Raw genomic sequence first — 23,868 nt, forward strand, 5'->3', positions numbered from 1 at the left:
TCCGTTCGCCTATCACCCCAGTGCTCGCTGGCCTACATTGTTGTCCGGTTAAGCAATGACGTGAGCTTAAAATTCTCATCCTTGTTTTTAAATCCCTCTACAGCCTCACCCCTCCCTATCTCTGTAATCTCCTCCAGCCACACAACCCTCCAAGATATCTGCGTTTCTCTTATTCTGGCTTCTTGAGCACAAAGCCTGACTCTGGTATAAAATTAAAACCCGAACCGACCACAGCCAACCCGAACCCGACCCGAGCCCGAGCCCTTTAATTTTTTTTTCGTGCCAACCCGACACAAATCTCCTTCATCTGTTCTGGCAGCAGGCTATTCCTGTAGCTGGAGTTGTGGGGAAATCATGGGTAAGCCTGCTCCTGTGACTTCCCGGAAGCAGTGTCCAGCCCGACCCGACCCGAGCCCGAATGCTGGACTTGGAATTTCGAGTCGGGTCCAGTCAGTTTCAGGTCGGGTAGCCAGGCTTTACTTGAGCATCCCCAATTTTAATCACTCCACCATTGTCCGCCATTCCTTCAACTGCCTAAATGCTGGTATTCTCTCCCGAAATCTCTCTGCCTCTCTATCTCTCTTTCCTCCTTTAACACACTTCGTAAAACCTACCTCCTTGACCAATTTTTAGTCACCTGCTCTAATATCTCCTTATGTGTCTCAGTGTCAAATTTTGTTTGATAATACTGCTGTGAAGTACCTTGGGCTGTTTTATTACATTAACGGTGTTGTATAAATACTAGTTGTTCTTCTTTTCCACAAGTCTGTTACCAAACAACAAATATCTTTTTTTTTACATTTATCTGCTTAAAGAGAAAAATCATACCATTAAACATTAAACATTAAACGAGAGCTTACACAGAATTTGGATCAACATTAATTTGCATTTTCTGTCCATTTTTTCTTTTTCTTTAAATAATTGCATGCCAAAAATCAGAGCTTGTTATTACAGTGACGAAAAGAGCTGAGAAGTCACTAACCTGGAAATTTCTGTTCAAGAAACAGCCCGGCCGAAGCTTATCCTATCTTTCTTGTGTCCAATATTGTAAGGAAGGCATTAACCCATTGAAATGAACTGCTAAAGGCTGCTTTACAGTAGTGGTAGCCGAAGATTGTGTGTGTTTCGTTATGCACATCCTAATGCTTGATTTTTGTCTAAAGGTGATCCTTTAGGTCCAACAGCAAAAAGAGGAAACCTGTCACGATGTTGTCATTCGGTAATACCATCACCAGTAATTCCTAGAGTTACTGTGAGGAAGCTAGATTAATGTTCTTACATAGTTGTTAAGTCAGAGTCCTTCCTCAGTCTTACCATTTCATTCGAGCATATCCGTTCCGTTCCTTTGCACTCCTGGAGCTAATAAGTCATTCAAGTTGTTTCCCTAAAGGATATTCTCACTGTTGAAACAGTTCAAAAAAGGGAAAGGTAAAAGATACAAAAAACAAGTGAAATAATTTCTCAGGGTATTTGTAAATTATTTATTTCTCATTTTTAACATGCGAACCCCTTCTTTAAATCATCATCTTAAGCAGATCATTCCACATTTTCTGTGCTGAAATAGGCCTGGGTGATATTTATATAGGTTCATTTCTAATGGGGACAGAGAATTAAATGCCAACAATGTCACTCTACTGCGCCACAGCACTGAGTAGCTCCTTTTGTGCCCCTAGTTCCTCTGTTTATGCCCTTTCTTTTTGACTTCCGACTTGTGTGTCAATATGGATGATGCCCATTTGCGTTTAACCAGGGTGTCATGTGTCACAGAGGTTTTTTGTTTTTAATTGTCATCCAGATTTTGAAAATCAAAACAGATACGCTTGTGTAAGAAGAGACAATAATCCTCGCGTCCAGAGATTTGTTTTATTCATTTTGAAAGAAAGGCTAATTCCCATTGAAGCAACCTCTGGCTTGTGGATTTAAATATGATTTTGATTCAGGCTGAGCAGCGTACTTATTGCTGTTTTCAGTTTACCCCCTCTTCTGAAGATGCTGCTTCATGCAGACCCCTGGTGGCAGCAGCCTTCTCCACTTTATCCAAGTGACCATTCTTATACCTTGCATGTTCCTTACACATGTCAAATTTCCAGCCGATAGTAGTCAAAAACAGAATAACTGGCTAATTTTTACCCCTGGCCCCCAATCCTTCACCTGAGGATATGGTTCCTCTACCAATACTCTGATTAAGATTACTTACTTTAATACAGACCAGGGATTGTATCTGAGACCTTCCTTGATATGTATGGCTTCTGCCCATGCATCGCACCCCCAACCCCCCGCAGCATCAGGAAATCCTCAATAAGCATTCGTGCCCCCCAGTATATAAAATCTAATAACTGCATTTTGATGGGCATTACACATCATGATACCCCAATATAAACCATTACATAACAAATGTAGATTTTTTTCTATTGTACCTTGCGAAGAATTCCATTTATTCTGAAGTCAGCTATTTTCATATTTGAATGTCTAATGCTTTTTTTTGTTGTATGTTGCAGATTTTGGTGCCTTTCTTAATTTTAATGACACATTTGATGACCAGGAGGTAATGGGAATATTTGACTAATACTTTACCTGTCTATACTCAGCTTTAATGTGTTACTATATATATAGATTTTGGTGTAGGTAGGAGGGCGTTTTAATTTAGTACCACATTCAAAGGCTTCAAAGTTTGTCTTAAATCACAAGAACAAATCTTGAGCAATTGAAGAATAATCACTGTGCCAAGAGGTATTTTTAACGCTTTTATCTCCCTCCTATCTGTATCCCATTTCTAATATGTGCAATTTTTTAAGGTTGAAGGTTGCTCATGATTTAATGCTGAGCTTTGGCAGATCTTAGTCTGGCAAAAAAAACAATATCAGTAAGTGAAGTTCCAAGGACTATGAAGATGAGTGTAAAATTAAAGGTAGCATGACCAACTTAAAAGTGTTTCAAGGTTTTCCTTACTTTCCATCTGTTATTTTATATATTATGCTACAAATTTCTTGTACTCTTCCCAAATAAAACTAATCAGTATATTTTGCCTCTGAGATTTTAAGCATTTGCAACAATACAGTCCAAAAACGATGCTCATTGGCATCAACTTCTGCAGGGATGGTTCTTTCCCAGTGCCTTGAAATTTCATTGCATATATGTGTAATAAGTGTGTCTTTAATTGTCTATTATTATATTGCCTAGTATAATCTCATGATTAACGAAATGGTAAAATTCCTTTGCCCACTGTATTTTGTTACTAGTATCATACAGTATCAACATCAAGAAGCAGAAAACTAAATCCTGGGGTAAATTGTTTCCTTCCGACAAATTATTCCTTTTTCCCAGTTCATTTCAGTGAGGGGTTCTCAGCTCTTTGCCATTTCTCTGGTCCAAGTTGTATGCTCAGGTCACAGTGAGATCTATTATCCTGCCAAGAATTGTGGTCAGGTTGTAATTGAGAAATGATATTAAGCTGCCCTTCTGTCATGAGGTGGTTCTGTTAATTAAACAGGAATGAAAACTGAACTGAAAGTGGGTCCATTTTCCTGTTGCACCTGGTAAACACTTTAGTTTCTGAGCTCAGAACGGATGGAAAAGGGAGGTGGAGATTTGCACTACCATGGAATTTCAGGAATTTCATTGGGCACCATTGCTTGTCCCTGAAATAGATGCAAGTACTCAAACTGAATTTAAATGAAGTGGGAGTGACATCACTGTGCCTTGTCCCTCATTTTCCTGCCCAAATGCCATTAGGATGGGCTGCCAGAAGAAGCAGGCCTGAGACACTGCATCACACCTTTTGGATTGGAGGAGCTGAGAGTGGTGGGCAGTAAGCTTGAGGAGGAGCTCGTCTGTCAGCCCCTGCCCCCCTCACTTGAGGTGGAAGGCCTTCTGGCTGCTGGAGTGAGTCTGTGCTCAGAAAATGGCTTGAACTGGCAAATAGGGCAGGATAGGTCAAGCCAGGTGGAGCACATTCCAGTTCCACTCCAGCCAACTTGTAGGCAAGATATGGTGGATAAAAGTGGTTGTGGGGGGGTGGGGGGGGGGGGGGTGGGGAGTGGTTGTGGGGGTGTGGTGGAGTTTGAAAATCAGGCATATATTTAACCTGTACACTTTAGTGGGGAAAATATGTCGTGGAAACCCAATGATTGGAATAAGTGATTCAAGTGCAAAAATAATGGGGGAGGATTCCCACAGGTTCTCTCAATCTCCCAGTGTAACTTCAGCAGAAGCCTTGGAGAAATGGTGCAAACGGCCATTTTTAGCCACTTAGGCAATTTCCCCAAAAGTTCTGCCAATCTTCCACTGGAGAAACCCTTGCAGAAGTTCAAAGTGAATATATGCAAATTTTGGGAGGTAGACTACCTGAAATGAACAGGTGTGCATTCTTTCTTTTCTTTTTTTCCTTCAGCCAAAAGAAAATAATCCAGAAAAAGCAGAAACAATTTTACTCGAACCTTACACAGCTCCAGTACTTAATCACAAATGGAATGAAGGGAGTGTGGGAACTGAAAGTATGAAGTCCATAACCATTAATGACAAAGAGCAGAACTTGAATGCTGTTCCTTATGAAAAGTATTTTGTCAAGGGGAATGAGGAAATGACCACGAAGGTTGCCATTTCCGATGTTATTGTTTACCCATCCTCCTTCACTGTGGTTGAAACAACATCCAACATACGTGCTGCCTTGCACCCTGAAACCCAAACCATGGTCTCTTCAGTTCCAGAGGACTCGGACTATTCTTCAGCCATGGGATCCCTGGAATTGAATGAAATTTTCACTGCTTCCCACAAAACAAGAATTCCAGTTACATCCAAGGAAGTCCCAGACTTCAGTACCACTACAGAACCTGACAGTATATCAAGTGCATACACCATCGACACCAGAAATGTTCCTCAGCCTGTTACATCTGAAGGTGGCCTCAAAAGTAATTCACCTTCTAATTTGTTGTCTGAACCAACTATAATTGCACCTCTGACGGATTCTGGCACAGAGCAAAGTGCATCGACCAATGAAACTATTAAGTTACAAGAGCTCGGCGTGGTCCCTGACTCTGTCAGTTCTACAGCAACAGTCCACCCAGATATGGTGACCTCTTTCAGTGGAAATGTAGTTGCATCTAGTGAGAAGATGTTTCCTGAAACTATTCCTCCTTCTGACCAAGAGATGTATCTACAGAGTACTCCAGATTCCACTGACAGGTTAAATACCTTACTTAAAGAGAAAGAAGTCCAAGCTACCTCTCCTTACTCTACTGGTGAGATGGTGTTTCAAACTACCACTGTGCCCTCAAACAGAGACGTGTCCTTTCATGCTACCTCTGCTTATACCCATGATGAAGTACTGCTGCAGCCTACTCCCTCCTTATTCAGTGCACCTTTTTATCAATCCTCTGCTTCTGCTAATAGTGAAGTGTTTCTTCAAATGACCCATCCTTTATCGAGTGACCCAATGTCGCTGCATGTGACCTTTGGCTCCCCAGCTAGTGAGATATTTCCTCCTTCTGTCCATATTTTTCCTTGCAGTCAAATGTTGCTTCAAGCTACCTCTGTTGTTTCCTATGATGAAGTGGGATTGCCTGGCTCATCTCTACCAGCCAGTGTTGATGTATTACTTCAAGCTACCCTTCCTTTAGCTAACAATGTGGTGTCTCTCCATACTACTCCTACTTCCTTTTCTAGTGAGATACTCCCTTATGACCTTCAAACCGCTTCTGAAATTCCAGCATTACTGGATGTGACTTCTGCTGCATCTAGCAGTGAGCTAGTGCTGCATGCCACTACTGCAGCCTCTGTTGGTGACCTGTTGTTTGAATCTGCCCTTCCTTTAACCAGTGGTGTGATGTCTCTTCAAACTTATCCTAGTTCTAAAGAGAATGAGATATTTCTTCATGTTACTCCTGCTCTTTCCAACACTTTGATGTTGCCTCTGACTCCTTCCGTTGTTCCCAATGACGAGACATTCCGTGTTACTTCTGCACCCACTGTTGCTGATATGTTGCTTCAAGTGATCCCTACCTCCTATGAGAGCAAAATATCTTCGTATGCTACTCCTGTTTTTCCCCACAGTCAAATATCAACTCCAACTACTCCTGCTTTATCCAGTAATGAATTGTCGCTGCAACCTACTGTTAGTGTCTCTAGTAGTATGAGATCATTGAATGATACCAAAACATTATTGAAAAATGGGACAATGGTTTATGTTTCCTTCATTTCTTCCAGTGATAATGCACTCCCTTATGTTTCCTCCACTGTTTCCAATTACCAGATTTCTGTTCCTAATAGCTTGTCTTTATCAAATTATGATGCAACATACATTTCTGTTCCAACTACAAATCACAGCAGTGAGATAACTATGCAAGTTTCTGCTGCCCCTTTACCAGCTCCTTCAGTGCGTTCCTCTGTCACATTGCTGAGTGAAAGTCATGATGCTGAATTGTGGTCTTCCGGTTCAGAAGTTGATTTGTCTGAGACAGATGATAGTGTTCCAGCAACATTTAACCCCAAATCTGAGGAAAAGGCAATAACTCACATACATGGGCAGATAATCAGCACTCCAGAGGAGCAGAATAGTCAGTATCCCCAAATCATATCAGGATCACCTGCATCTTCTGAAGAAAAGTCATTCATCACCACCCTTAACATCAATTTAACAGATTCAGATGTGGACAGAAATCATTACATGGCAACAACACTGACACCAAATGTCTCCACCGGAAAGCACAAAAGACCAACAATAATAACAAGACATAATTGGACCACAACAGTAACTACGAAACCATCCCCAGCACATTCTAGGACTAGTACTTTCCTGGCCACTGAAGAGGAGAGTGGTTCTAGCCAGAGCGCATCTGATAGTCTAACTGTTAATGAAACGTCAGTGGTGTTAAGTTCCCTCGAGTATAATTATAGAGCATTAGACAGTACAACAGGCACAGGTAAAGCAGCAGACCCAAGGACATCACTGCCTTCAGCTCCAACTGTAACTAGTGGGCTTGAAACAACTTTATTCGACGTTTATGAGGCAGGTTAGTTATGATTGAAAACAATTTGCAAAGCCAAAGGTGAAATTAATGCAGTTCCTGAGGTGATGGTCAGAGACCTTGGCCGTGGGAGTCTTGTTGATGTCTGAAAGGACTCATCATTAAGTTGTCCCATTCATGTCTGTATCTCTGTGACTAATAACAATTGATGGTGGCCATAGGAGATGCCCCGCATCTATAAAATTCAGTGAAATATTAGATTAATAGAAAGCAAACTTTGAGTTTAAATTTCCAATAATTCTGATTTGGGTATGATCTAAGTTGAGCCAGAATTGCCATCCTGCTCATACATTATGCTTTACTTAACTGCATTGTTCTCAATTCACTCAAAACACCTTCAGAAATTGAGCTATTATGAGATTGTTTGCCTAGTAGCACAGAATGATCTCCTACAGTGTAATCCTATAGCAACTGTGAATTATTTATCTTGCAATATCAAAGTTCAGCAAATGTTCGAGCTTCATTATAAACTAGCACTGGGTTAGTGTCTTTGGTAATTTGAGAAGTGTGAAATATTGCATTTGAGTAATATAATTGACCTTGTAAAGTGATTACAAATATATTTATACTCTGACAGCAAATTAGAGGGGAAAAAGCTTGATTTGTACCGAAGATGGTAGAGGAATATATTTGTGGACAGGAGAAATTATGGTGTCTGACCCACAAGTGTGTTCTCATGGTTTTTTTTAAAAGTTGAAACAGTAACACATGCATTATACAGGGTCGTGGGATATGCAGACCAACTTACTTCCTTGACTTTGCAGCACATAGATGGTCAAGTTGAAAGAGATTATGAAGGTCTGTGCTCCCTGAGCCAGATGAACATTTTTTGTTTGGAAAAAATAGTTTCTAATGTACAAGGCCAGCTATTCCCTTGCAAAGTACAGTGGAACCCAAAAGCAAATAACATTGCCCCATAAATTCAGTGGACACAATAGTGTTTTGACTTTTAATTGAATGGGTACAATAGTGTTTGAGATTAAATCTAAAGAAAGAAATAGTGTTTCAATTGATGGCCTTCAACTTAGTCCAACCTGCTGCCCTTGGTGTCTGCCATAATGCATGGCATTGCATGAAAGTGTACAGAATTTGATAAAAAAAATATATAAAAGCTGGCCCTATCAAATGCACCAGCATAATTGATTAAATTATTAAAGATAAGTGTGTTTTAGGGGTATAATACTTCTCAGAGTTCTGGTGATGCTGATATGTTTCTGTTATCAATCCTGATATGTTTTTGTTGTCAACTGAACCCTCATAGAAATTTAAGACACTCGTATTTGTGTTGTTCTATATTCCTTACTGAGTCGAGAGTTCAATTCAATTTTGTGGTGTGAACCTGTAACCAACGCAATAGTAGATTAGCAAACATGCTTTCTTACAGCTAATGAGTTGATCAATATATTTTCATTTCCTATTGAAATGTAATACAGAATTTCCTGTTACTGCAAGGGACATTGCAGTTATGTGGTTGATGCATCATTTTGAAGTGAATTCTGATGCAGTTAACATGTGGCGAGCAACAAAAGAGCAAAATAAAGCTGCAACCAGAGAACGTTGCGGCTCCGAACTGTTGGGTAGAAAGTCCATTGACGTACTTTTCCAAATGTAACCACATACACCTGCCACTTACATGTTGATATTTTGTGCTCTGACTTGCAATAATCTCAATTTACCATGGATGGCAGGTTAATACGTTTATTCACAGTCATCAAATTTACCACTCTAGCAAGTGGACGAAACAGCGTAACTATACGGTGAATGTAGTGCGCAATGCTGATCGAGTTGCAACTAGAGTATAAAATGGTGGCAAAAGAAAACTCAGACAGCAGAAGCAGAGCTCTTTGTAGCAATCACAGTGCATCAAATTTAAACATGCTTTGTGTGGCACTATAGGACCTCACTGCTCACCACAGAAGGCCCATGGCTCACAATAGGGCAAGTTTAATGAGATGAAGCTCCAAGCCCAGAACCTCACTTGCAAAAAGTGTAGATCAGAGAGTCAGGGGTTAGTGGGTCTGTTTCACAGCATTTCTGACTTTTTAGTCATTCATTTTACCTTTGCATTTAGTTCTCCGATCTGTGCTACTGGCATACTAGGTTTCATGACAAGAGTCTTGTCACACAAAACTATCACTTACATGAAACTCTAAGTGCCCAAAAATAACTTCAAATGTGTGTTCAACAGTAAAATAGCACACAATCAAAAATATGAAGTTCAGGGACAAACGTGCTCACGTGGCTTCACAGGAGATACTCAGCTGGCCACAGAAGACAACTGTCAAGCTGTCAAATTTTCTACACAAATGAGCCATCAGAGTTATTTCATTCTGGTAAGTGTTCTGTTCAGTTTTTTTTCTGATCAGTTTTAAAAAAATCACATAATAAAAGAGTGCATGAAATCTTCTATATAAGGCCTACCAAAAATATTTAGTAACATTTTGGAAATCATATGGATTGTATCCTATGCCCATATTTATTCCCTGTGCTTGAAATATATAAATTGTTCATTCATTGTCATCTGGAGCCATCCTAATGCAAAGCCTCTGCTGTAAATGGATGGTCCAAAATCAATTGATGAAAATATTTTTCATATCTCCACAGATTTCTTCCATATCCTGTTGCTCAAAGGTGCACCAAGAAATCATCAGCATCTCAAAGTAAAGGAGCAAATACAATGAAGATGACTATGTAATATCTTTTAGGGAATACCCACAGCCCTCAAAGACACAGGATCCATGGTCCAGACTTTACTTAGTCTGGTTACCTCGTGCAGCATCCTTCAGCATATATTCCTGAACACTGCCGTACAAGGCAAGGGGTCTACCATAATCCACCAATGGCATATCATTTGAGAGGTGATTCGTACTTTGGTATTCCCACTACAAATTAAGGAGACCACTTGCCTGCTTTAGAATGTCCATGACCTGTTATGTCTGGTAAAAACCAAAAGTACAATGACACAGCAATGTTGCATAACATACAATTTGGCTGAGCCTAGTTGGTGGAATAAGTGAGCTCTCTAGTTCACCTGCTAAGCACAGTGGTGAGAAATTAGCAATCCTACTTCCTTCAGCCTGGGATGTTACCATTCACAGTTCCCTTGAGGCCACTGAAGACTGTCTATGGATTTGTTAGGATTAGGTTGTCTGACTGATGTGCCAACAACATGAGTGGATGAGCCTGCGGGGAATCTTTTGTGTAATAGATTCACCCAAAGCTCATCAGATACTTTTTATGGTGAATCTCTAAAAGGAGAAAATGCACTAGTGTTAAACTCTAACATTGTTTGTGTTGTATTATGTTCTATAAACATCATGATTTCTTCTCCAATTTTTCACATTTTCAAAATGTTCAATGTGACTACCTCAAAATTTCAACAATGTTAATACAATACCTTATTTGCTTTTAATACTTAATATTGATTTGTGTTCAGTAAGTTATGCAGTAGTTAGGTTAAAATCACTCTTGGGTATATAATTTTGGAATACAAGCAAATTTTTACTTGTATCTTTGACTAACTTTACTTTGATCAGTTCTTTGTACAGTGCCTTCTTTATTCCTGAATTACAGTCACTTCAAAATGCACTGAAAACATTAAAGAACAAATAATAATGTGTTAATTTATTTCTTCAAAATAAGCTCAGTAAGTAGCTAGCTGGAAAGTGGATTGGAAATTATATGGATAAGCATGGGGACAGATTGTCAATTGCTTCATGGTACATGTGCTGCTGTAACTAAGGGAATGTCAGCCATACAAATGAACTAGCTGGAGTTGAATTGTGGAGATTTAGCAATGATAAGATATTGTTAGATTTTACTTAGTTCCTTTGGGTATCAGGGGAAAATATTCCTCAGGAGATTAATTCAGTGTTAGCGAGGCCATGATGGTCATGATGATTGTTCATGATCTGAGAAGGACTGGGTTTGATGGGGCAAAAGGCCTTTATGTGTTGCATACTTGTCTTTGTATTACGTTGTCAAGGTTCTGTAATAAATATTTTGCCTATTTAAGATACAGGCATTGGCCCTTTCTTGTGCTGCCTTTCTGCGACCAGGTTGCCTCTGAAGGTAAGTGCACTGTTGGAGGCAGTCTTATAATGTAAACAGCTCAGTGTTGTTACCTTCAGAGGCACCATAATCCTTGTTGAGCTGGATGGCTCCAACAAAGAGTGCTGGCACTGGAAAAGGTAAACAGTTTCAGCCAGTAGCAATTGCCATAACAGAAAGTGTGCTTTCCTCATTGCTGAACACTGGGGAAGATCCTGGCCATACTGATGAGGTGGTGGCGTAGTGGTATTATCACTAGACTAGTAACCCAGAGACCCAGGGTATTTCTCTGGGGACATGGGTTCGAATCCCACCACAGCAGAAGGTGGAATTTGAATTCAATTAATAAATCTGGAATTAAAAGCTAGTCTAAAGATGGCCATGAAACCATTGTCGATTGTTGTAAAAACCCATCTGGTTCACTAATGTCCTTTCGGGAAGGAAATCTGCTGTCCTTACCTGGTCTGGCCTACATGTGACTCCAGACCCACAGCAATGTGGTTAACTCTTACATGCCCTCTGAAATGGCCCAGCAAGTCACTCAGTTGTACCTAACCGCTACAACGTTAATAAAAAGGAATGAAACCGGACGGACCACCCGGCATTGACCTAGGCACCGGAAACGACAACGGCAAACCCAGCCCTGTCGACGCTGCAAAGTCCTCCTTACTGGGGGCTTGTGCCAAAGTTGGGAGAGCTGTCCCACAGACTAGTCAAGCAACAGCCTGACATAGTCATAATCGCGGAATCATACCTTACAGACAATGTCCCAGACACTGCAATCACTATCCCCGGGTATGACCTGTCCCACCGGCAGGACAGACCCAGCAGAGGTGGTGGCTCAGTGGTATACAACAGCGAGGGAGTTGCCCTGGGAGTCCTCAACATCGACTCCGGACCCCATGAAGTCTCATGGCATCAGGTCAAACATGGGCAAGGTAACCTCCTACTGATTACCACCTACTGCCCTCCCTCAGCTGATGACTCAGTACTCCACCATGTTGAACACCACTTGGAGGAAGCACTGAGGGTGGCAAGGGCACAAAATGTACTCTGGGTGGGGAACTTCAATGTCCATCACCAAGCCCGTATGGCTCGGTAGCACCACTACTGACCGAGCTGGCTGAGTCCTAAAGGACATAGCTGCTAGACTGGGTCTGTGGCAGGTGGTGGGGGAACCAACATGAGGGAAAAACATACTTGACCTCGTCCTCACCAATCTGCCTGCTGTAGATGCTTCTGTCCATGACTGTATTGGCAGGAGTGACCACCGCACAGTCCTTGTGGAGATGAAGTCCCGCCTTCACATTGAGGATACCGTCCATCGTGTTGTGTGGCACTATCACCGTGCTAAATGGGATAGATTTCGAACAGATCTAGCAATGCAAAACTGGGCATCCATGAGGCGCTGTGGGCCATCAGCAGCAGCAAAATTGTACTCAACCACAATCTGTAACCTCATGGCCCGTATTATCCCCCACTCTACCATTACCATCAAGCCAGGAGACCAACCCTGGTTCAATGAAGAGTGCAGGAGGGCATGCCAGGAGCAGCACAAGGCATACCTCAAAATGAGGTGTCAACCTGATGAAGCTACAATACAGGACTATCTGCGTGCCAAATTGCGTAAGCCGCATGCAATAGACAGAGCTAAGCGATCCCATAACCAATGGATCAGATCTAAGCTCTGCTGTCCTGCCACATCCAGCCGTGAATGGTGGTGGACAATTAAACAACTAACTGGAGGAGGTGGCTCCACAAATATCCCCATCCTCAATGATGGGGGAGCCCAGCACATCAGTGCAAAAGATAAGGCAGAAGCATTTGCAACAATCTTCAGCCAGAAGTGCCGAGTTGATGATCCATCTTGGCCTCCTCCAGAAGTCCCCAGCATCACAGATGCCAGACTTCAGCCAATTCGATTCACTCCGCGTGATATCAAGAAATGACTGAAGGCACTGCAAAAGCTATGGGCCCTGACAATATTCCGGCAATAGTACTGAAGACCTGTGCTCCAGAACTTGCCGCGCCCCTAGCCAAGCTGTTCTAGTACAGCTACAACACTGGCATCCACCCTGCAATGTGGAAAATTGCCCAGGTATGTCCTGTACACAAAAAGCAGGACAAATCCAAACCGACCAATTACCGCCCCATCAGCCTACTGTCTATCATCAGTAAAGTGATGGAAGGTGTCATCAACAGTGCCATCAAGCAGCACTTGCTTAGCAATAACCTGCTCAGTGATGCTCAGTTTGGGTTCCGCCAGGGCCACTCAGCTCCTGACCTCATTACGGCCTTGTTCAAACATGGACAAAAGGGCTGAACTCAAGAGGTGAGGTGAGAGTGACTGCCCTTGACTTCAAGGCAGCATTTGACTGAGTATGGCGTCAAGGAGCCCGAGCAAAACTGAGGTCAATGGGAATCAGGGGGAAAACCCTCTGCTGGCTGGAGTCATACCTAGCACAAAGAAAGATGGTTGTGGTTGTTGGAGGTCAATCATCTGAGCTCCGGGACATCACTGCAGGAGTTCCTCAGGGTAGTGTCCTAGGCGCAACCATCTTCAGCTGCTTCATCAATGACCTTCCTTCAATCATAAGGTCAGAAGTGGGGATGTTCGCGGATGATTGCACAATGTTCAGCACCATTCGTGACTCCTCAGATACTGAAGCAGTCCGTGTAGAAATGCAGCAAGACCTGGACAATATCCAGGCTTGGGCTGATAAGTGGCAAGTAACATTTGCACCACACAAGTGCCAGGCAATGACCATCTCCAACAAGAGAGAATCTAATCATCTGGCCTTGACATTCACTGGCTTTACAATCGCTGAATCCCCCACTATCAACATCCTGGGGTTTGCTGTTGTCCAGAAACTGAACTAGAGTAGCCATGTGGATGCCGTGACTGCAGGGGTGGGTCAGAGGCTAGGAATCCTGTGGTGAGCAACTCACTTCCTGACTCCCCAAAGCCTGTCCACCATCTACAAAACACAAGTCAGGAGTGTGATGGAATGTTCTGCACTTGCCTGGATGGGTGCAGATCCAACAACACTCAAGAAGCTCAACACCATCCAGGACAAAGCAGCCCGCTTGATTGGCACCCCATCTACAAACATTCACTCCCTCCACCACCGATGCACAGTGGCAGCAGTGTGTACCATCTACAAGATGCACTGTAGCATTGCACCAAGGCTCCTCAGACAGCACCTTCCAAACCCGCGACCTCTATCAACTAGAAGGACAAGGGCAGCAAATACATGGGAACACCACCACCTGCAAGTTCCCCTCCAAGTCACACACCATCCTGACTTGGAACTATATCGCCATTCCTTCACTTTCGCTGGGTCAAAATCCTGGAACTCCCTTCCTAACAGCACTGTGGGTATACCTACCCCACATGGACTGCAGCGGTTCAAAAAGGCAGCTCACCACCACCTTCTCAAGGGCAATTAGGGATGGGCAATAAATGCTGGCCTGGCCAGCGACACCCACATCCCATGAATGAATTTTTTAAAAAGTCCCAACTCTGTATTAGCTGTCTATTACAGAGCCCTTTTCACTGGAAGCCATTTTAGGAAACTGCAAAAAGCTGACCAGTGCAGAATAAAATAACAGCAAAATAAAATGTAATAGAAAATGCCTCTAGAGGGTAGCATTTTCCTGCCAACATATTGTGAGCGATCCTGTGAAACAGATCACATTGTGATGCTACAGGCCAGATTTTGATGAAAAAAATAATGTTGCGTGAATGACGCACACTATTACAGTGTAATTCAGCCAGAAACTTATAATGAGGAGGAGATACGTCGTGAACTGTGAATCGCCACAAGATGCTGGATGATTTGTGCTGCTCCGCCATTCGCATCACAAAAACCATCTTGCATTTAACGTCTTTGTGAGTTTCACGAAGTTGCTGCATTTGTGCATTAATTATGCATTAAATGTGCCACAAAAAGTTAAGTCTAAACATTATCAGTGTTAGTAATCTTTTAACAAAATGTTGTTAATGACTGCCAATTAACCTCTCTTGCCCAGAAAGTAAATTATAAGACCAATACTAAAGGTTCACAGACCTGGAACATTGGCTCTGTTTTTCTCTCTCCATGTGTGCTGCCTGGCCTGCTGAGTGTTTACAGCACTTTCTGTTTTTATTGAGTAAATTATAAAGGTAGACTTTCATTCTTTCAAGTTGTAAATTGTTTAAGCAATTTTAAAAATGTCAAATTTTAAATCCTTTAATTTTTTCATTCTTTTCCTTTCTGCCTCTTTTTTTCCTTTCTCTTATTCCGACCTTCATTTCCCTCTCTTTATTTCTGCACCTGATTTGACATTGTATTCACCTTTCTTCTCAGTCTTTCCACTGTTTATTTCTCAATCCATTAAACTCATTGGTTAAGGGTTGTGTGTGTGGGCAGGGGAGTGTGTGGGGGATGGGGTTAAAAAATAAAAATAAAAAAAAGGGCGGCACAGTGGCGCAGTGGTTAGCACCGCAGCCTCACAGCTCCAGCGACCCGGGTTCAATTCTGGGTACTGCCTGTGTGGAGTTTGCAAGTTCTCCCTGTGTCTGCATGGGTTTCCTCCGGGTGCTCCGGTTTCCTCCCACATGCCAAAGACTTGCATGTTGATAGGTAAATTGGCCATTATAAATTGCCCCTAGTATAGGTAGGTGGTAGGGAAATATAGGGACAGATGGGGATGTGTTAGGAATAGGGAATTAGTGTAGGATTAGTATAAAATGGGTGGTTGATGGTCGGCACAAACTCGGTGGGCCAAAGGGCCTGTTTCAGTGCTGTATCTCTAAATCTAAATACATTATCCTGTTCACTCCATTCCCAGATGTCCTGCTGCCTTTGCTGCTCTGTTATCTCATTGCACATACGGCAACTTTGTGTTCAAAAAAAATTAAAAGCTAAGTGTGCAATTGTGAGTATAACTACCTGGAAACATTGATCCAGCAAATTCTGGTCCTTACTGTTTTTAGATGGTATTTTTCAAAGCAAGCTGACAAATCTTACTAAATCGCATATTCTCTATGAATATCTTTTGTTTTCACTGTCATGTACTGCAGGATCATTACAATCTTTCAGGAGGTTATAGAAATTTGTTGTCTTGTGCTCAGTTGCAAATTAATGAATCAGTCTGTTTTCCTTATACATCCCACAAGTGTACAGAGTGGGTGTTTTGTGGTTCTGTTACCTCATCACATTAAGTTGTAAAGCAAATTACTTTTCATGTCTTTGCCCATTTATATCTGAGTGTACAGGGAGGAATGCTGTATCATTTCAGACCTGGTTTTCAAAGGTGGATAGGTTTTTAGTTATTGCACTTTTGACCCACCGATGGTTCCCATTTTCTAATGTAACAGAGGCCTTGGCTATTAGCTTTTTAGAGGAATAATAAGAATAAGTTTGTAAAATTGAAGTATGAGTTGCTGCGTAACTGGTGTCCCCAATGTTTAAAGTAACTTTGCTGTTCTGCGTTACATTATTAACACAGAAAGCTCTGGCAAACACCATCACAAATCATTTTTATCATTTATTTATTTAGTTATTTAGAGGGTTAGCCTGCTATGATTGTATGTTTGGTGCTTTTCAGCTTTTTATAATGGAATGTTGTAGATCTTGGACTGCTTTTGTATTTTGTGGCAATTTACTGTGCCCCCCCCTCCCCCCAACCTAAACCCCTATGCAACCTCCTGGAATCCTTGGTGTCTGTTTTCCATTCTTCATCAGCACAGCAGCCAAGGGCCAGTGTAGGTGAGATGGGGGAATGGGGGGCAGGAAGAATCATCACCAGTTTTATTTTCCAGATTTCACGAGCTACAGATTAGACTTCAAGCTGAAATCAGCTGAGCTGCTTGGAAGGTGCAGGGAGCACCCAAAAGTCTGCATCACCCAGCAAGATTGGAAGGGATCAAATGTTTGCACCAAGAGGGAACTATGCAAATAAATTGTGCATAATCCCAAATATGTAGGAGATAGTTTTTTTTTATTTCTCTCAGGGAGACAGGGCCACTAATTCAACTAATCTTCCAGACCTTTACCTTACCCCAATCCCAGCTCTTGGATTGTAATGAATAAATACAGGAATAATCAACATTTTTAGATTATACTTCACATTGAAGTGCATTTATATATTTATATGCGTGTTATTATTTAGCCAGAAATAGACTTTAATGAATGACATCTGGTAGGAGTATTAAAACTAATTACAGAATCACCTCCACAATTGAGTGTCAAAACATATTTTATGTGGAAAAAATGGACAATTCTCTTCATAAACCAGGCAATTTATTCTGCATGGCATTCCAGACCAGGTCATAAATGCATAAACGCAGCACATCCTGTTCAATGGAGATGTACAGTTTAAACTTGCTTAATCAAAGTAAATCATGCATTTTTGGAGTAGTAGCCATATACTGCGAATAACATTTGGTTTATAGCAATAACAGATGTTCCCCTGGCCATTTAACTGGGAGATTTGCAATCATCCTATTCTGTAATTTGCATCAGGTGTCAGCAGATGGCATCCTATACAGCAATTGCAATATTGGGATTTTCTCATCCTCCTTAGTTTGGTGGCACTTGCAACATGCTGAATTGCAGCTCACGTAACTTGCATCCCCTATATAAAATATTATAACTCTTCTTCCTCACCATTCGCTGAATGTTGCCAGCCCCTTTTCCCCCTTCTCAAGTGCTACCAGGCCTGAAGCCCAGAACACCCATCCAATATGTCAATATAGTCCATCCCACATGCTGACCCCAGACCCCCACTTCCTTCCAGTAGAGCCACCAGCTCCAATGCCTCTGTTTCGCTCTCATCTCTAGGCATTTCACAATCTGTTGGACAGCCTGTCCCCATATGATCACGGTACCCACCTCCCATGGTACCCACCCACATGTTGTCCGCCATTTGCTGCACACTTGAACAATATGAGACATAGAAATTGAGTCGATCAATACAGAAACATTTTTGGGGCAGTCAAGACAGGGGAAATATGGGTGAGGAGAGTTTTACAAAAAAAGAAAGAGAATAAAAGAGTGAGGAAAGAGTTTGACACCAAGAGTTACAGACTGCACCAGGAGAAAAGTGTATGACACCTGTAGAGAAAGAGAGATAACAGAAAGATAGAAATACCCAAAGAAAGAGCTCGCAAATGGAAAGAAAGTAAAGAAATAATTACAGAAAGTGAGTATGTTTTCTTTTGTCCTTGAGCAACGCAGATCGACTAGTAAAAGGTTAACAATATTCAGCATGTTAGCTTAATGATTCATTTTCTAAACTTGTAGCAAATGCACATTGGAAAAATCTCAAGGTGTTATTGTAATGTTTTGCATACGGTTTCAGACAAAAGGATCACTGTCAATGATCGGTTTCAATTCAAGCCAAAGGCCTATTTTCTGATTAAGATGCTATCTAGTTGTAATGCCAGTTTGTTGATGATAGAAATGAACTTCAGAAATGTAACTGTATTTAAAACCCTAACATTTTAAATTAGGTGAAGCTTATCTTTCAGAGATTGCCTTCAAGGTCGTTCTGCTTTAATATGTGTGGGGTAAGTTTGGCTTTGTGGTACTGGGACTATGCTTTTGCTGGCTAATTAATTCTGCATTTGGCTCTGCCCTTCAACCTTGCTTCTCATGATTGTCTTGAAAGTAATTCCAGGCATTTTATATTGTACAGGTGAGTAATGTCACGTAAGTGATGTTTTAGGAGTATAACAGATGTTTAGTCATGGAACAATAAAGTTTTTATTGTATTGTCATGAGTGCGCTTTTTCTTTTTATTCTGGTTTGCTCACGGTAAACTGTTTTTAATCCTTTTCCTTTTTCTACAACTACAGAGGCCAGTAACAGTAGCCATGAATCTCGTATAGGTTTGGCAGTTGGTTTAGAGACAGAAAAAAAGGCAATAATCCCCCTTGTGGTGGTGTCAGCTCTCACCTTCCTATGCTTGATGTTGCTGGTAGCTATCCTTATATACTGGAGGTGAGTGCTTGTGAAGTCATGTTGATTCCATTAGCTGACAAATAATTGCTTGGAAACATAGCAAGGTGAAGATTACAAAGAATGAGCTTCAGAGCTCCGGAAATGTAAAATAAAGTAATACTTGAACATGTAAAAACCCTTGAAGTTTTCCTTGAAAGTGCTTGGATAGTTCTCTTCACAAATCAAATTTTAGCATGAGCTAAATATCTAATACAGTTCATGCTGTTCAATAGGGACATGGTTATAAAGAACTTTAAAGTATATTTTTGTAGATTACAAAATTGTTGCCTGCTTCACTGATACATATGTCTTGTGACTTTAGTTTAACCTTATTAATTTTTGTATAATTTGCTGTGAAGTGGTTTAATTGCTTTGCTATTTTCACTGCAACATTATTCATTAAGTTTAAGTGTCAAGACTAAGTAAGAATAATAGGTCACATGATCAAGACTTAATTCCACTGTTGAGGCAAACTTGCTTGTTAATCACAAATGCAGTTCATTTAACTTCAATAAGATCTTTAGGTGGATCAGGCAACCAAGCAATGTAATGGTACAAGATATGGGGCCGATGAAATGTCAATTCTCGTTCTTTAAATCCCTTAATACTCTTCTGAATTAACATTTCCAGACAGTAACACTGAATTAAATTCAGTCACAGATGTTGTGCATTGGTGTCCAGAATGTTTCGAGCAGGCTTACTTCAGGTATCAGTGCAAGCTTAGCAACATTGATATTGCTAAAGTCTTCTGACCTTTGTAATGCAGTTCCAAGGTATATAACTAACAGGATGAAACATTAAATTCAGAGATGTTACTGTGCGCTTGAATAGAGCATTGGTTCAGCCTCATCTGGAATTGCGGGTGCAGTTCTGGATGTGGAGGTGCTACAAAGGAAAGTAACTAAACTAATATAGAGGATTAGATATTTGAGCTGTGAGAAGAGACTAGAGAAGCTGATGATGTTTACAAGATCGCAGGGTGGCTGCAAATGAGGAATATATTTGGCCTATTTAGCTCATTCATCCAGAAAACCTTTTGTGATTGCACCATTTTTTGCCCTCATTCCTCAAAAGTCCATACCAAGTGTTGATCACTCTTTGTGTGAAGTAGTAAAAACTTGCATTTCCAGAAGATTTTTCATGACCTTAAGATGCCCTAAAGTGCTTCACAGCCAATGAATTACTTTTGAAGCTTAGTCACTGTTGTAATGGAGGAACTGCAGCAGCCAATTTGCACACAGTAAAGTCCCACAAACAGCAATGTAATAAATGGCCAGATATTGCCTTGAATATAGAAGATTAAGGGATGATCTAATTGAGATGTTTGCGATGATTAAGGTAGCTGATAGGGTAGATAAAGAGAAACTATTTATTCTATTGTAAGAGTCCGGAACAAGGGGGCCTAACTTTAAAATTAGAGCTATGCCATTCACGGGTGATTTCAGGAAGCACTTGTTAACACAGTAATCTGAATTTTACAGAACCCCCGATGTCGGGGTTCGTGGCGGGGGGACCGGAACATGCCTCTGGGAGAGGGCCACCTCGTACCCGCACCAGGAGGGCCTGGCCTGATATTTCCAGCGGTGGCAAGGCCTCGTGGCAGCCCCCCCTACTGCTTGGCAACGGGACCCGCATTAACATATTTAAATAAATTAAAATAAATGAAGTAATCATATCTACGGTGCCGCCTTCTGTCCCACTGCAATCTTCCTGCCATTGGCCGGCACTCCCGTGGCTTTGGATCCCCGTCCGGGGAAACAAGGTGGAACACTCGCGGGGAGGGGGGAGGAGGTAAGTTTATCAGTGTTGGGGGGGGGGCGCGAAGTGGGGGGGAACAGGATCAAAGTAACATTGTTGGTGTAGGGGATGGTGAAAAGGGTTTGAGGTGAAAGTTTATGCACTTTGGGGGAGGGGAAGGTCAGGTGGATAAGGTACGTGTTTTGGGGGGGAGAGGGCAAGTAAGTAACTTTATGGTGATTGAGGGGGTGGGAGAGGGGAAAAGTAAATGTATTTTTTTTATTCACTGCATCTTTAAATTTAATGGTAGGACTCAAAGTCCTTTAAAAATGGCGTCAGCGCCTGCGCACAGTCAACTAACGCCATTGCTGGGGACGGACAGCCCGCCCCCTCCATTTGTTGAGGGAGGGGGTCAGGTGACCTGCCCCTGCTATTTAAATGAGGCGCCACGCTTAGGATTGCGGCAGCTTTACGACGTGCGGCCCGCATGAGCAGGCCACCATTGTTTTCGCCCAGCGGTGGACTAGTCAAATTCAGCCTAGTGTGTGGCAGAAATATGAAACTCTCCTTTAAAAAGCTGTTATGGCTAGGTCAATTGAAAATTTCAAAAGGAGATTTTTGTTAGGCAGAGTTATTAAGGGTTACAGAACCAAGGCAGACAGGTGGAGGTAAGATACAGATCAGCCATGATTCTAATTGAATGACAAAACTGGTTCGAGGGACTGATCAATCTACTCCTGTTACTTCCTATGTTCCTAATTTCTTTTTTTTTGGTGTTTGTAGAAGGATAAATATTGGGCAGGACACTCAGGTGAATTCCCCTGCTCTTCTTCAGGTGGCGTGAGATCTTTTCCGTTCACCTGTGAGACTATGTGAGGCCCTAGCTTAATGTCTCATTCAAAGTTGGCACATCCAACAGTGAAACACTCCCTCAGTACTGCGTTATGTGCTCAGTTTTCTGGAGTGGGTCTTGAACCCACCTCCTTCTGACTCCGAGGCAATTGAATGCTATCACTGAGCCCCAGCTGACGCAGTGCAAAGAATAACTTTCTGGCATCAGTCCAATATTCAACTTTCTGTGCTTTGAACTTGTGTTTCTTGCCTTACCATCACGGTTCAAAATGTCTTGAGAAATTTATCTTTTCAAAATCATTTAGACAGGAGAACAGAAGGCTCAGGAGAACTGATGGACGTTTTCAAGATTCCGAGAGGTGTAGACAAATTGAGCCTAGATAAATAGCCTGGAATAACTACATACTCTGTAACTAGGTAACAGAGCCTTAACCTCAAAAGAGAGAAATTAAACAGACAGTTTACATTTAACTCCTTCATACAGTGGGTGGCAAATATGTACAAGAGCATGTCTAGGGAGAAATTGTTGATAAAAAGGGTGGCAAGATTCCAGAAGGAGCTGCATAGCTTTTTGACAAAAGAATTAGTTGAGGCTGTAAGAGCGAGTATATTAATGTGGTGTCTTCAAATCATTACTGGTGACCCTTGTTACCGTGACACATGTAGGAGAAATGAAAAGTAAACTCTGGTCAGTTGCTTTCAGGCTGTGTAGCTGGGAACTGTTTAAATCAGGAGACAAAGTAAGAAGAAAAAAAATAAAAGCCAGATACTGCGGATGCTGGAAATCTGAAATAAAAACAAGAAATGCTGGAAATACTCAGCAGGTCTGGCAGCATCTGTGGAGAAAGAAGCAGAGTTAACGTTTCAGGTCAGTGACCCTTCTTCAGAACTGGCAAATATTAGAACTGTAAAAGGTTATAAGCAAGTAAAGTGGGGGTGGGGCAAGAGATAACAAAGGAGAAGGTGTAGATAGGACAAGGTCACAGAATAGCTGACCAGAAGGTGGTGGAGCAAAGGCAAACAATATGTTAATGGTGTGTTGAAAGACAAAGCATTAGTACAGATAGGGTGTTAACGGACTGAAAATTGAACAGCCGCAAGTACAAACATGAAAAAAAAACAGTGGGTAAGCAAACTGAACAAACTAAGATGAAATAAAATAAAATAAAATATATATTAAAAAAATAGAATTCTGGTATCTTCTCAACAGTGAAATAAATGGGAGTGCGCTTTGATTTCTAAATAAAGGGAATTTATTCTGATTTTCAGTTTAGATTAATGTTATATTGAATGAAAAGGGTGTCCAGGCAATATCACAGCAATAGACCCTCCAAATTAGTCAATTCGCAGCATCTTGTGCATTAATATCTGTCATGTACTGAGGGCACACAATTTCCCAGTTAAAATACACACCAGATCATGTAACCACAGGGCACCAGTTATGCGAGCTGATAAACAAAATAATTGATACTACCGATGTGAAAGTAGGAAACTTGCAGGGATAAAAGTTACGTTTCTGTAAGCCCATTTTAAAAACTTTTTGTTTTTTAAAAAAGAACCATATTCTTGCAAGAAATGACTTGACAGCTCCAGGGACAGAAGCTTGCAAATCCAAAGCAGAAGCAATATATACTCACTGCACATAAAAGAGCAGCCATAAACAATCTCAGACATACACTCACCCCAGACAACAAACATTCCAAACAGAACAATAATTTATATTTATATGGCACCTTTAACATGGTAAAATGTCCAGAGGCTCTTCACAGCAGCATTATCATACAAAATTTGACACTGGCCGAATTTTACGGTGGGCAGGGGCGTGAGCCGTCCACCGACCGAAAAGTGGGTGGTGATCCCACCTCTGCCGGGCCTGGGGTCCAGACCGATTTTATGGTCCCCAGGTCCTTAATTGATCTCAGACGGGACTTCCACCTCACCTAAGGCAGGAAGTCCCGCCTAATGGAGCTGCCAGCCAATGAGCGGGCCGGCAGACTCATAGTCCCAGCAGCGCCACTGGGAGCAGTGGCCACTGCTGGGACTGCAACCCAGCTGAAGAATGAAGATGACGGAGAGCACCAGAAAATGGGTCTGTTTTTGCGGCCTCGCCAGGGACAATCGGTCGGGCCCCGGCAAGGCAAGGGGGGGTTGGTTGGGGGGGGGGGTGGGGGTTTGTTGGGCGTTTGTAGTGGTTGGCTCTCCCTTGGGCACAGGGTGCC

At 41.8% G+C, this 23,868-nt stretch overlaps 1 protein-coding gene across 1 annotated transcript in view; it reads left to right on the forward strand.

The window, feature by feature from the left end:
* LOC137379686 (receptor-type tyrosine-protein phosphatase zeta-like) overlaps nt 1–23,868 on the forward strand; it is a 262,813-nt gene that overhangs the window by 175,704 nt on the left and 63,241 nt on the right. The window contains exons 11-13 of the mRNA XM_068050891.1: nt 2,499–2,545; nt 4,391–7,007; nt 18,916–19,060. Of these exons, the coding sequence (XP_067906992.1) occupies nt 2,499–2,545; nt 4,391–7,007; nt 18,916–19,060 (2,809 nt within the window). The remainder of the gene's footprint in view (nt 1–2,498; nt 2,546–4,390; nt 7,008–18,915; nt 19,061–23,868) is intronic.

This window comes from Heterodontus francisci, chromosome 18 (genome assembly GCF_036365525.1).
Source record: "Heterodontus francisci isolate sHetFra1 chromosome 18, sHetFra1.hap1, whole genome shotgun sequence".
NCBI lineage: Eukaryota > Metazoa > Chordata > Chondrichthyes > Heterodontiformes > Heterodontidae > Heterodontus > Heterodontus francisci.